A 12,049-nucleotide genomic window follows, 5' to 3' on the forward strand; every position below is an offset into this window, starting at 1 on the left:
GAATTATTATTCAAGTACATACAAATAAATACTGCAACGGAGCTTACCATCAAGGTCATAACTAGGGACGGTCATAAAGAGGGTCGGTCACCTGACCAACCAGAACGTTATTGGGATATTTTAAAGGGCTTTGCTGATGGGTCCCCAGCCAAGGGGGCAGTTTTAGACAGAGCCACGTGGGGCCACGTTTCCCACCTTAGAAAGTGTATTTCTGATTTATGAAGTCCCAATGTAGAAGCGGTTCGCCTTTGCTTCTTCCAGGCAGAGTGGAGATCTCTTTGTGGTCTCCTGTCCCTTCCACAACAAATTGGGCCCATTTCAATTAGAGGCCAGCTGGCAGCTGCCACTCACAGGACACGCTTGACGTGGGATGACCTTTCCCATGATCCCCAACTGTCCTTTCTGGAAAACAGGCCACTGCAGCCCCTGAGCATGTACAGAGTTGATTTGCGCCCCCTGTTCCCACCCTGCCTTCTCCGGCCCGTTTGGTCGTAGCCAGACTTTGTCCGGAGCTGGGGGGGGGGGGCTTTTTGGTCTCCTCGGCTGGGACGTCCAGTGGCTCTTGTGCCATGGGGGGCCTTGGGGTCTCCTCCACTGAAGGGTTGGGAGTCCCTGTGGCCAGAGGTCCATGGCCTCCTCAACTGCAGGGGATCCGGTCTAGGGGATCCGGTCCAGAGGACCCACGGAAGCAGAGCAACTGCATGAGCCTCTCCAGCTCCTTCTCCAGGGGGCCCAGAGCTCCCCCCCCCCGTGGCTGGTCTCCCCCCTGCTCAGCCCTAAAGGGAGGAGGAGTCCTTTTCCCCCTGCAGGAAAGGGTGGGGGGTGATCCCCTCCTGGGATCCGCTTCTTTCCACCTGGTCCCCGATCCCCCCTTGGGATCCCTCGCTTTCCAGTGGATTCCCCCGTCCCTCCTTGGCTCCCAATCGCCTCCCGGGATCCCCTCGGGCTGAGCTCCGTCCCTTCCCGGGATCCCTTCGGCTGCTTGGCTCCTGGCCCGGGGGTTCTCCTCCTGGGGGTGGCAGGGCCTTTTCCCAGGGGTCGCCCGAGACCCCCGGGGGGAGCCTGGAAGTCTTCGGAGCCTGCGTGTTGCGTCTCCCTGGCAGGAGAAGCCGGGGAAGGGAGGACGCGGGCCTTCCCTTCGGAGCTTCCCCTTCAGCTCCCCGGGCGAAGCTCCGCCGCCCCCGCCAGGAGCCTCCCGCGCCCAAAGGAGCCGCCCGAAGGGAAGGGGCGGCGGGAGGGGCGGGGCCACCGCGGCTCTTCCCACCGAAGACCCGCCCTCCCTCCGCCTGTCCGTGGGGCTGGCTGTGGGCAGGGGGCGGGGCGAAAGGAGGGGCCGGAGTGGGGACAGACGTGCAAGCGCAAAGGACGCTGGGAAAGCGACGGCGTTCGGTGGGCGGAGCTATGGAGGCCAAGAGGGACCGTTGCTGAGGCAGAAAACCAGGCGCGGAAAATGAAATAAAAGAAACGAACGTGGCGGCGAAGGGAAGGCTGGAGCCCAATTTGGCGCTTGGGGGTCACCGCCGCTAGAGGAACCGTGTCAAATGGCATCAGGAAGGCTGAGAACCGAATTGTTCTAGCGGGTCCCTGTCTCTCCTTCGGGGGAACGACAAGGAGGCGGTGCCTGGAGAGGAGGAGGAGGCGGGGCTTCGCAGGAAGGAGGTGCTGGGAAATGGAGCGCCTTCACTTTCGGAATCAGAGAGCTGATGGAAGGAGCGGTTCTCTTCGGAGGCGGAGAAACTGGAAGTAAGTAGAGGCTGCTGGGACAGAGTGGCAGCCTGGGAGGGTCTCCTTCGGGTCCTCGGGAGGGGAGGCCTCAGCCTGGGCCTCTCCTGCGGTGAGGGGGACGCAGCCGTGACCCACCTCTCTTTCTCCCCTGCAGGAGGACGGAGGAGCCCGGCGGGGGAGGGAAGGAAGGAAGCGCCGCCCGAGAGGAGGAGGAGAGCGGGCCCCGCGGAGCAGCCCCAGGAGACGGCGGGGAAAGGCCGGGGGGCTCCGGAGCTGCAGGAGGGATGAGCCCAGCGGGAGCCCGGGAAAGGCAGCTGCCTGGAGGGCGATGCGAGGAGGAGGATACGGGGGAACACGCCGAGACGGGCCTGGAGGGCGGAGGGTCCTTCGGAAGACCCCGGAATCCCCAAAGGATCCAGGAGGAAGAAGAGAGATATCAGTGCCCGGAATGTGAAAAATTCTTCAAGAGAAATCAGTATCTTCGAAAGCATCTAAAGGTCCATTCAGGAGAAAAACCTCATGAATGTCTGGAGTGTGGAAAGAGCTTCAGTGAGAGGAGCAACCTTTATGCACATCAAAGGATCCACACAGGAGAAAAACCTCATAGATGTCTGGAGTGTGGAAAGAGCTTCAGTCAGAGGAGCAGCCTTTATAGACATCAAAGGATCCACACAGGGGAAAAATCTCATAAATGTCTGGAGTGTGGAAAGAGCTTCAGTGAGAGGAGCCACCTTTATGCACATCAAAGGATCCACACAGGGGAAAAACCTCATAAATGTCTGGAGTGTGCAAAGAGCTTCACTCAATGGAGCAACCTTAATGCACATCAAAGGATCCACACAGGGGAAAAACCTCATAAATGTCTGGAGTGTGGAAAGAGCTTCAGTCAAAGGAGCAACCTTTATGCACATCAAAGGATCCACACAGGGGAAAAACCTCATAAATGTCTGGAGTGTGGAAGGAGCTTCAGTAAGAGGAGCAGCCTTTATGAACACCAAAGGATCCACACAGGAGAAAAACCTCATAAATGTCTGGAGTGTGGAAAGAGCTTCACTCAGAGGAGCAACCTTTATGCACATCAAAGGATCCACACAGCAGAAGAACCTCATAAATGTTTGGAATGTGGAAAGAGCTTCAGGCAGAGGAGCAGCCTTTATGCACATCAAAAAATCCACACAGGAGAAAAACCTCATAAATGTCTGGAGTGTGGAAGGAGCTTCAGTAAGAGGAGCAGCCTTTATGAACACCAAAGGATCCACACAGGAGAAAAACCTCATAAATGTTTGGAGTGTGGAAAGAGCTTCAGTCAGAGGAGCAGCCTTTATGCACATCAAAGGATCCACACAGGAGAAGAACCTCATAAATGTCTGGAGTGTGGAAAGAGCTTCAGTCAGAGGAGCAACCTGTATGTACATCAAAGGATCCACACAGGAGAAGAACCTCATAAATGTCTGGAGTGTGGAAAGAGCTTCACTCAGAGGAGCAACCTTTATAAACATCAAATGATCCATTCAGGAGAAGAACCTCATAAATGCCTGGAGTGTGGAAAGAGCTTCAGTCAGAGGAGCAACCTTTATAGACATCAAAGGATCCATTGCAGAGAGAAAGGGATGAAATGCCTGGAGGGCGGAGGGTCCTTCGGAAGAACCTGGACTCCCCGAAGGAACCAGGAGGGTGGAAAGGAATCTCAAGGCCCGGAGAGTGGAAAGGACTTCAGAAGAAATGGCCTCCTTCCAAGGCTCCTGAGCATCCAGGCAGCAGGAGGAAGCCCATCTAAGTCCCCAGAGGATGGAAAGCGCTCCAGGCAGAGGAGCAGCCTTGGGGGGCCTCGGAGGATCCACTGACAAGAGGAGGGAGGGGAAACATCCCCCTTTCCCCCCACCTGGGGTCCTCCCTTTGGCAAGGTGGGTTGGGAGGTCTGGGGGGGCAGCCAGGCGAGCGAAAGCTGAAGGGGCCACGGAGTTTTCCGCCCTTTCAATGTTCTCCTCGTTTTGCACTGAACACCTGAGCTAATCTGATGCTGGAGCCCAGTGAGGCTTAGAGAGATGGAGGAAGTTCCCTTCTCAGCTGACACAATAAGAACAACCCAGCTGCAAGGGACCTTAGAGGTCTTCTAGCCCAACCTTATGCTCAAGCAACAGATCTCATCCCGAAGGTGCTTTTTCAGGAGGCAACTGGATTTTCTTTCCCTTCACTTCTCACACAAGAAATGTCCTCCGTTAATAGAACAGAACAGAAGGAATTCTTTATTGGCCAAGTGTGATTGGACACACAAGGAATTTGTCTTTGGTGCATCACCTCTCACACTGTACCTGAAGTAAAATAAAAGGCATCCATCAGCATACAACACTTGGTGATAGTCGTAAGTTACTAATAAGCAATCAAATCATACTAAGAAAGAAACAGAACCACCTAAATTGTCAAGATACAAGCAACATAGTCATAAGTGGGGAGAGACAGTTACCGAGAAGAGTAAGAAGAAGATAGTAATGCAGTCTTAGGAGGAGGTGTGGGAATTCGTTGTTGAGCAGAGTGATGGCAGGTGGGGGAAAGCTGTTCTTGTGTGTAGATTTAGATTTAGATTTGTTTATTTATAGGCCGCCCTTTTCCCTGAGGGGACTCAGGGCGGCTTACAATCAAGAAAGGGAAGGGGAGTGTAGTTGTCTTGGTGTGCAGTGCCCTATGCACCCCAGAGACAGTAAGCACGGTAGTCAGCCAGCCCCTCCCCACTTTAGCTGCCTTACCAGCCCCTCCCTCTCCACATCCACCTGCTCCTCCTTTCCAAAAACTGCAGCAGAGGGAGGAAATCCCCTCCAATCCAGCACCCTTCATAGTTGCATTTTTCAACCTTTTTTGAGCCCTTGGAAACCGTGTGTGTTTGTGTGTGTGAGTGAGTGAGTGAGAGAGAGAGAGAGAGAGATATTTTCCTCCTACACCCTCTCCCTCTTTGGAGGGGACTCCTGTTGCGGCTGCTGCCTGTGCCACTGTGCCCTGCGACATAGCCCTCCACCCCTGGGTTGGCTCTTCATTGAGCCATTGGGAGCTTTGGATTTTCATACAGTGTTTTGCCCATCTTCTTCCCCGTTTTATTGTCCTCTTTTGTAAGCCACCCAGAGTCATTGGCAGTTGGGCTCCCCTTTGCTTCTCTCAAACTCTCCCCAATTCAGGCAACCAAGTTCTTTTCGGCTCAACACCAAAGTTAGTGCCTGAGTTTGGAGAGTAAGATATGAAAATCCTGTGTGGCTTCATGATGCTGAATCCCCAAGGACATGACCCTCTTTTGCCCATCTTCCAAATGTTGAGGGCTTGTGAGAGTGAGCTTGCATTGATGATACAAGCATTCTCACAATCCGATGGACCACTTCACGAATCTCTAATTCCTAGGCTGCTTTGGCAATGAGACACGCACACACTGCAGACTGGGTGAAAAATGGTGGCTTCTGGCTAAACCAGAACACTTTTTATTAGGAAAGTTCAAAGAAAGCTAGTCAGCAGTTTAATACAAAGGATCTCACAGTATGTTACAAATCACTTCTTGATTACACATTCTGGCAGAAAGGCAGGGAGGAGGGACAAAAGGTACTCTTTGATAAGGGGGGTAGGAAGTATGGAATTGTACACAGAGAGCTACATTAGGCATATGGGAATGACTGATTTGTTACACGAGGCGGCAAAAGGATGCAAGGCTAATTCTGTGTGTTTATATCTCAGATAATAGAGGCCTCTCATCTCTGTGTGTATCTGTGTATTGCTATTCACATAGACACCCGAAATGAATTCGGCTTCCTTATCTAAAGCTTTCCCAGGACTGTTCTTTCCATATGGCTTTTGGCAAATGTTCATTGGGATCTTTTTGATCCAGATAGAATTTCTATCCTATCCTATTGATCCCAACTAATTTCACCCAGCCAATTATGGGGTAGTTTCCCACATCTCCTCCTTTTTTATTTTTTAAATGGAAGCAATTGCCATGGGTTGTTTCTTTCTCACAAATCCCCCTTCCATTGGGTATCCAGGGATTATTAATTCTGATGTGTTGACACTTATTAATAATGCATGATGCTTCTGGATAGTTGCGTCCGCAATACTTTGCATAGTGGATCTCAATAATGGTATTATGCATGGCAACATAGTTAATCCCAAAAATATCATCCCAATAAAAAATAAACCTTGCTTCCAATTGTTAAAAATACCTCCAAGCCAACCGTCAGTGTCCAATATGCCTTTCCAAGTTTGTACAGGAACATGTGCAGTTTGTATCATAGTTCGAGTTATTTTTTCTATCACAATTCCAGAATCATCAATTTGTATACAACAATTACTAAGATTAAATTTACCACACACTCCGCCTTCGGCAGCGAGCAAATAGTCTAAGGCTAAACGATTTTGCATAATATAAGTTCTTGACAATACACTTTCTTTTGCAAGCTTAGTTAATGCCAATGCAGTTTCATTTGTAATTATTTCTAATACAGCTTGTAATCTAATAATGCGATTTATCATGTATATAGGCGTTCTATATCCCCACGAACCGTCTTGTGCCCACGTCGCAGGATCATAATATGCAATAATTCTCTCAGGGGGCCACTCATCATCCTTCCAGTTACCTATTTTTATCCCTTTAGCAAGATCTATTGTACGTTTACGTCTTTCAAGAGTATCATATACAGGGACTCCCAGTTTTTGTTTTTTCTCTATAGGCATTAGGAAGAATGAGGGCTGAATCGCCCCTAAGATGCATGACCCATACCACCCCGTGGGTAACATATTATAGGCAAAATTACCACATATCCAATATAACCCATCAGGTGAATTCCACACAATAGTATCATTTTCAGGGTCTGAAAGTCCTCGTAACTTAGTTACTTCCAGCAATGAGTTTTCAGGTTTGGTCATATTAGTTTGTGAAACCCAAGTGTTATTTTCCCACTCATTAGAACATTTTAAAAATCCCATAGGTTTATTTCTTTTAGTCTGATTATTTGTATTTCTGGTATAACATATGTGACCTATTATATGAGAGGTAACTTGCCAGGTTTCATTGAAGTTGTTATTAAAGGTGAAGTTCCCTTTCCATTGAGCTATTTCAGTATAGTTTGCTTCTTGTACATGCCATGGCCAGCGATCTCCCATAGTGGTTCCTCCACATACAAAACAATTTTTTAACATAGGTTCTGTAGCAACTTCTTGAGCCAAATTAATAAACATATTTTTTGCTTTTGGAGGTGTAGGTAGATCGTTAAGTTTAGCAATCTCCTGCTCATAACTCCAAAAAAACTTTACAGGTTGATTTGTCAATTTTGTTGCTTCAGTCTTTACAATAATATATCCATAAGGATCCTTTCCTGCTTTATCTATACCAATACCATAATGATAGTATCGGGTGCCTAAAGTACCTGCTACCTGCGCAGAAAGGCAGAGTGGTGTGCAGTGATGGGATTGACAATCAGTAGTGACTGGAGTAATAGAAAGATCAAAATTATTAGGTCCATAGCCACTTGTATACCAATATACACTCGGTTGGGTATAGCCTCCATGTGCTGAAAGTGTCGAGCGAGTGAATAAATATCTGTGGTTTTGGATGTATGATTGTTCCCACGACTGTCCTCCACAGGTTACCCCCGCGGATCCTGTTCCTTGCCCTATAGCAATTGCTAAACATGTATCAAAACAAACAGTAATGGGTGCCATTCCCTTTGAAACATTATGGGCTATGTACCCTGATAATCTTTGTGCTGTAAGAAATTGATGTTTTAAACTAGTTGATCCTCCTTTATAGCCATAAACATAGATGCTACTTGTTATAGGTCCTACCGCTTTTGGTTCATAACATTGTATCCCATTTGGTGTATAGCATTGATTGTATTGTGTATTGTTATGTGTGCATGGTGGTATTAAGGTTCCATTGCATTCAGGTTTCATAGTATAATATATTAAGGTCATGGAAATTGTTTTGCCTTGTTTGGTTTTTTGTAAACAGGCTGTGCAAATGTCCTCTTTTATCTCTCTTGTTGTAAGGTGGTGAGAGCTGTCTCCTCCTATCTCTTGTTGATAACTCAATAGTGTTAAGAACCACTCACTAACTGGGGGAAATTTTATACTTGCTCTTGAGGTTACTTCTGTTTTTATTATTTTATTAGGTAACCCTTTTTGGTATTGTGTGCATTGATACCAACCTATAGAATTCTCTGTGATTCTTATTCTAATATGTGAAGAGCAGCCATTCTCTTTCGGGTGTGAAATACCTCTCACATTTTGGATTGCCTTTTTGAATTTTGCAGGCAAAAATTGCCATGTAATTAAACACGCTGCAGCTGGATTTTTCAAATAACAAGTTAAGGTAACTTGTGTATTGGCTTCTACATATGTATTGTGAGGGTAGATGCATATCCCTTGAGAATTGCAGTTTTCCCCATTGGAGTATGGAATGATCGCTCTTTTTGAGTGGTTGTGTGTGAAAGGAATTTCTTGAATATCCTCCACTATTCCCTTCTTATTTTTGCGTTCATATTCACATGCCCCCCATATGATTAAAAGCACAATTCCCATCCCCAACATCATTAGCAAAAGGTGCAACAGAAAATGCTTACAAGACATCGGAGGAGCCCAAAAATCCAAAAATCCCATTTCCTGTCCAGGCGAAGGTCCTCTGAAAAATGGGCATCGGGGCTGACGTACTCTGGGAACATATGACCGGCCAATGACCTGTTCCGGACGGATTTTCATCTTGAGTACTAGATATCAAAAGAGGGGTCAATAGATCTTTGGTGATAATCGTTAGAAAAAGGATTGTCAATAGTTAGTTGTACTGTTGGTGTGATACGAAGTTCAGTGTGAGAAGGATTAGTATAGGAAAAATATTCCTTAAGATACTGTTCAATTATCACAATGTCACATGGAATTTTGCAGTGAGTGCAAAGTTCACAGGAATAACAGTGGGAGCAGCAGCAATTCTAGTCGTCTGTTGTTTGAAACAAAAGGGATAGGCTTGCTTCGGGATCCTTTTTATCATCTGTTTTTACCGGTCTTTCATGAAACGGTCGTATGCATCTTCCAGGAACCCACAGCACTCTGTCCGGGAGTTGTACAGCAGCGTATCCACGTCCCCAAGTAACGAGCTCCACTGGGCCCTTCCACTGAGGGTCTGGTAATTGTCTGTAATAAACAAGAGGGCGGGGAGAGACTACGCTATTCTGAAAATGTCTTCCCCCCGCTGTGGAAGCTATGGGTGAGCCTGTAAGATTCAAAAAATTCTGTGTGTATAAGGCTTTGCTTAAACGGTTTTGGATTTCAGGCAGCCCTATCTTAAAGGGGCCTTGCTGTTTATCAAGCATCATTTTTAGTGTTAAATTTGCTCTTTCTACAATTCCTTGTCCTTGGGAATTGTATGGGATGCCAAATTTATGGACAATTTTCCATTGATCACAAAAGGTAGCGAATGCAGCGCTACTGTATGCGGGTCCATTATCTGTTTTAATCTCCAGGGGGCTTCCTAAAACTGAAAAAGAGCGCATACAATGGTTGATCACTTGTTTGGTTGTTTCCCCCCGCTGTGGGCTTGCAAAAATAAAACCTGAAAAGGTATCCACTGTGACATGAATATATTTCCAGGGTGCAAAAGAATGGTCCATTTGCCATATCTCACATCGTTTAATTCCTCGGGGGTTAACTCCCATAGGAATTGCGTTACCTTGCCTGCTACAGGTTGAGCACTGCTGGATAATCGCTACAGCCTCAGTTTTTGAAATTCCAAACATCTTCACTAAGGCTTTTGCATTTTGATGAAAATACTCATGGCTTTCCCATGGAGTTGCAAATCCAACAAAACTTTCCCTAGCGGCTTTGTCTGCATAATCATTTCCCTCTGTTAGCATACCAGGAAGTGACTGGTGACTCCTAATATGAGCCACAAAATATTGAAATTTTCTATCCATGATTAATTGCTGTAACTGTAAAAACATATCTAACAATTGCTTATCTAGGGCTGGTGAAAGATAGGCATCAAACAAGTTATTAATCACTTGGTAAACATACAATGAATCCACAATTAAATTAAATGTTTGGTCTTTTAATTTCTCAAATGCTAATATGGATGCAGCCAACTCAGAACGCTGTGCTGAACTCTGAGGGGGGGTGTGGTAAATTACCCGTTGTCCTGAGATTTGATACACACATGCACCCCTGTTCTTAGTTCCGTCAGCAAAAACTGTAACTGCATTTTTAATTGGCAGTTTACTTTGTAAGGAAGTCAATTGTAAATGTTGTAGATTCAGTAACAAAAACCTATAATCTGTGGGATAGTGGTATTTAATTGTCCCTAAATAGTCACTTAAGGCCAATTGAAGTGCGTCTGATATTTGAAAATATTTTTCCCACCAAGGTAGTGGATATGGGATATAAATGGTTTCTGGATCCGTTCCCAGTGTAGCTCGAGCTCTCTCTCTTAGCTTTATAATTATCTGGGATAACAATAGAGGTTTTGTTGAAACTGTTCTCCCCGGGCTGTTTGCTAAGTGTATCCATTCAATCACTAGCACTTTTTTCTGTTGTGTTTGCAACAAACACCCTGTGGGCAAGTTTTTGGTATTGAAAATAGCAGCTGAGATAGGAACGTGTGAAACCATCCTGTCCACCCAAGTCTTTGCTAGGGCTGCTTCAATGACCTGAATACACAGTTTTTCTTTGTCCCCTATGGTTAGTATAGCAGCAGGCTCCTTTCCTCCTGCCAGCAATGCAAATAAGGGTTGTAATTGACTCGTAGTTAATCCCATGTAGGGACGTGCCCAGTTAATTGAACCCAAATATTGTTGTAACTGCACCAAACTACATTTATCCATTTCAGGTAGTTTTGGAATTACTGGTGAGGCATGAGATGTCATGATTCTATGTCCCAAATATAAATATGGTGGCATAGTTTGAATTTTTTCTGAAGCAATTTTAAATCCTTTATCATTAAAATCTTGCATGATCTCTGTTAAAATCTGTGGATATGCACTTTGTGCATTTTTTTCTATTGCTAGCAAGATATCATCCATGTAGTGGTAGAATAGGATACCTTTATACTTGGCTCTAAAATGTTTTAAAATTTTATTAATGTAATATTGACAAAGCGTTGGGCTATTTAGCATTCCCTGGGGTAAAACTTTCCACTGATACCTTACTGTTGGCTCACTATAATTTAGTACAGGAATTGTAAATGCAAATAATACTCTGTCCTTTTTATGTAAAGGTATTGAGAAGAAGGCATCTTTTAAATCAATAACTGTTAAAGATACAGGAGTATCATTTTTTAGGGTAAGCTTCATTAAGGGGTCCATTTCATTTATTCTTAATACAAAACATTCATTACCATCAGTTCAAAAAGCTATACGTAAGCCAATGAGCTCTATTTTCTTACTGTCTCTCTCCCTCTAGGTCTGAAAGCAGTTACACACACGTCTCTCTCTCCCCCTTTCTCCTGTTTCCTTCCAAGGAAAGGCTCAGGGGGAAAAGGGGGGGGAAATGGCTGGGCTAACCTCTCACAAACTCTCCTTTGTTCTCACTCTGCCTTCTCTCAACAAGCTTGGAAATGATAACACGCAAACATACACACATACCATTAAACAATCTTTGCAACTTACTGTTTCTTTATATGAAAGAAATCAAGGTACGTGCATACCAACTTTTACTATTTAACATATATTAACACTGCAATCAAACTGCTTGTGTAAATTAACTTCACATGCAGAATCCTTTGTCATGTATTCTTCAAACAGCAAGGAATTTCAGAGAGCAGTTTAAATCCTAACTACTCTTCTCACCCTCACGGCTTCAAGCCAAAAGCCCATTTACAAACTTCAAACATCAATTTAATTCAATTCTCCTCTTTCTCTTTACCTCTATTCACTTTCTTTTTTCTCTCTACCTCTCTCTCACTCTTTTTTCACTCTTTTTCTACCTTACTCCAAAGTTAGGGTTGCCCCAAACTGAGACAACAAATCTCTCCCCCACAAATTAACATGCAATTTTAAAATAACCGGTCGGATACGTGCCTTAATTACAGAACCTGGGATGGACACCTAAGAATCTTTTTAAAAGACATTACATCAAAGTAATCAAGTCCAATTACCTAGGTCTTCCCATTCAGTCAGGCTTTACCTCATTACTTACTAAATTTCTTACTTTTCTTTTAAAAGACAACTATTACAGCTGCAACAATTTTCATCTGATGGTGGCCAGAAAGTCAACAGATTTGTTACAAAATTGAACACTTTAAAATCCCTGTCTTTTGGATTGAAAACATCTTATCTACAATTACCTTGAGGGTGCACAAAAACTTAGGCAC

At 45.2% G+C, this 12,049-nt stretch overlaps 1 protein-coding gene across 1 annotated transcript; it reads left to right on the forward strand.

Moving 5' to 3' along the window:
• Positions 1–1,850: 1,850 nt before the first annotated feature.
• Positions 1,851–5,002, forward strand: LOC148042251 (uncharacterized). The gene has a single exon (XM_087703095.1). The coding sequence runs from the start codon at positions 2,010–2,012 to the stop codon at positions 3,567–3,569; it is 1,560 nt and encodes a 519-aa protein (XP_087559221.1). The 5' UTR covers positions 1,851–2,009; the 3' UTR covers positions 3,570–5,002.
• Positions 5,003–12,049: the final 7,047 nt, after the last annotated feature.

This window comes from Thamnophis sirtalis, unplaced genomic scaffold, assembly GCF_051295495.1.
Source record: "Thamnophis sirtalis isolate CommonGarterSnake01/CBP01778 unplaced genomic scaffold, rThaSir2_p1.2 scaffold_20, whole genome shotgun sequence".
NCBI lineage: Eukaryota > Metazoa > Chordata > Lepidosauria > Squamata > Natricidae > Thamnophis > Thamnophis sirtalis.

What these genes read in the sequence shown, in the direction of transcription:
- LOC148042251 (XM_087703095.1), top strand. Translation starts at nt 2,010, where the DNA reads ATGAGCCCAGCGGGAGCCCGGGAAAGGCAGCTGCCTGGAGGGCGATGC.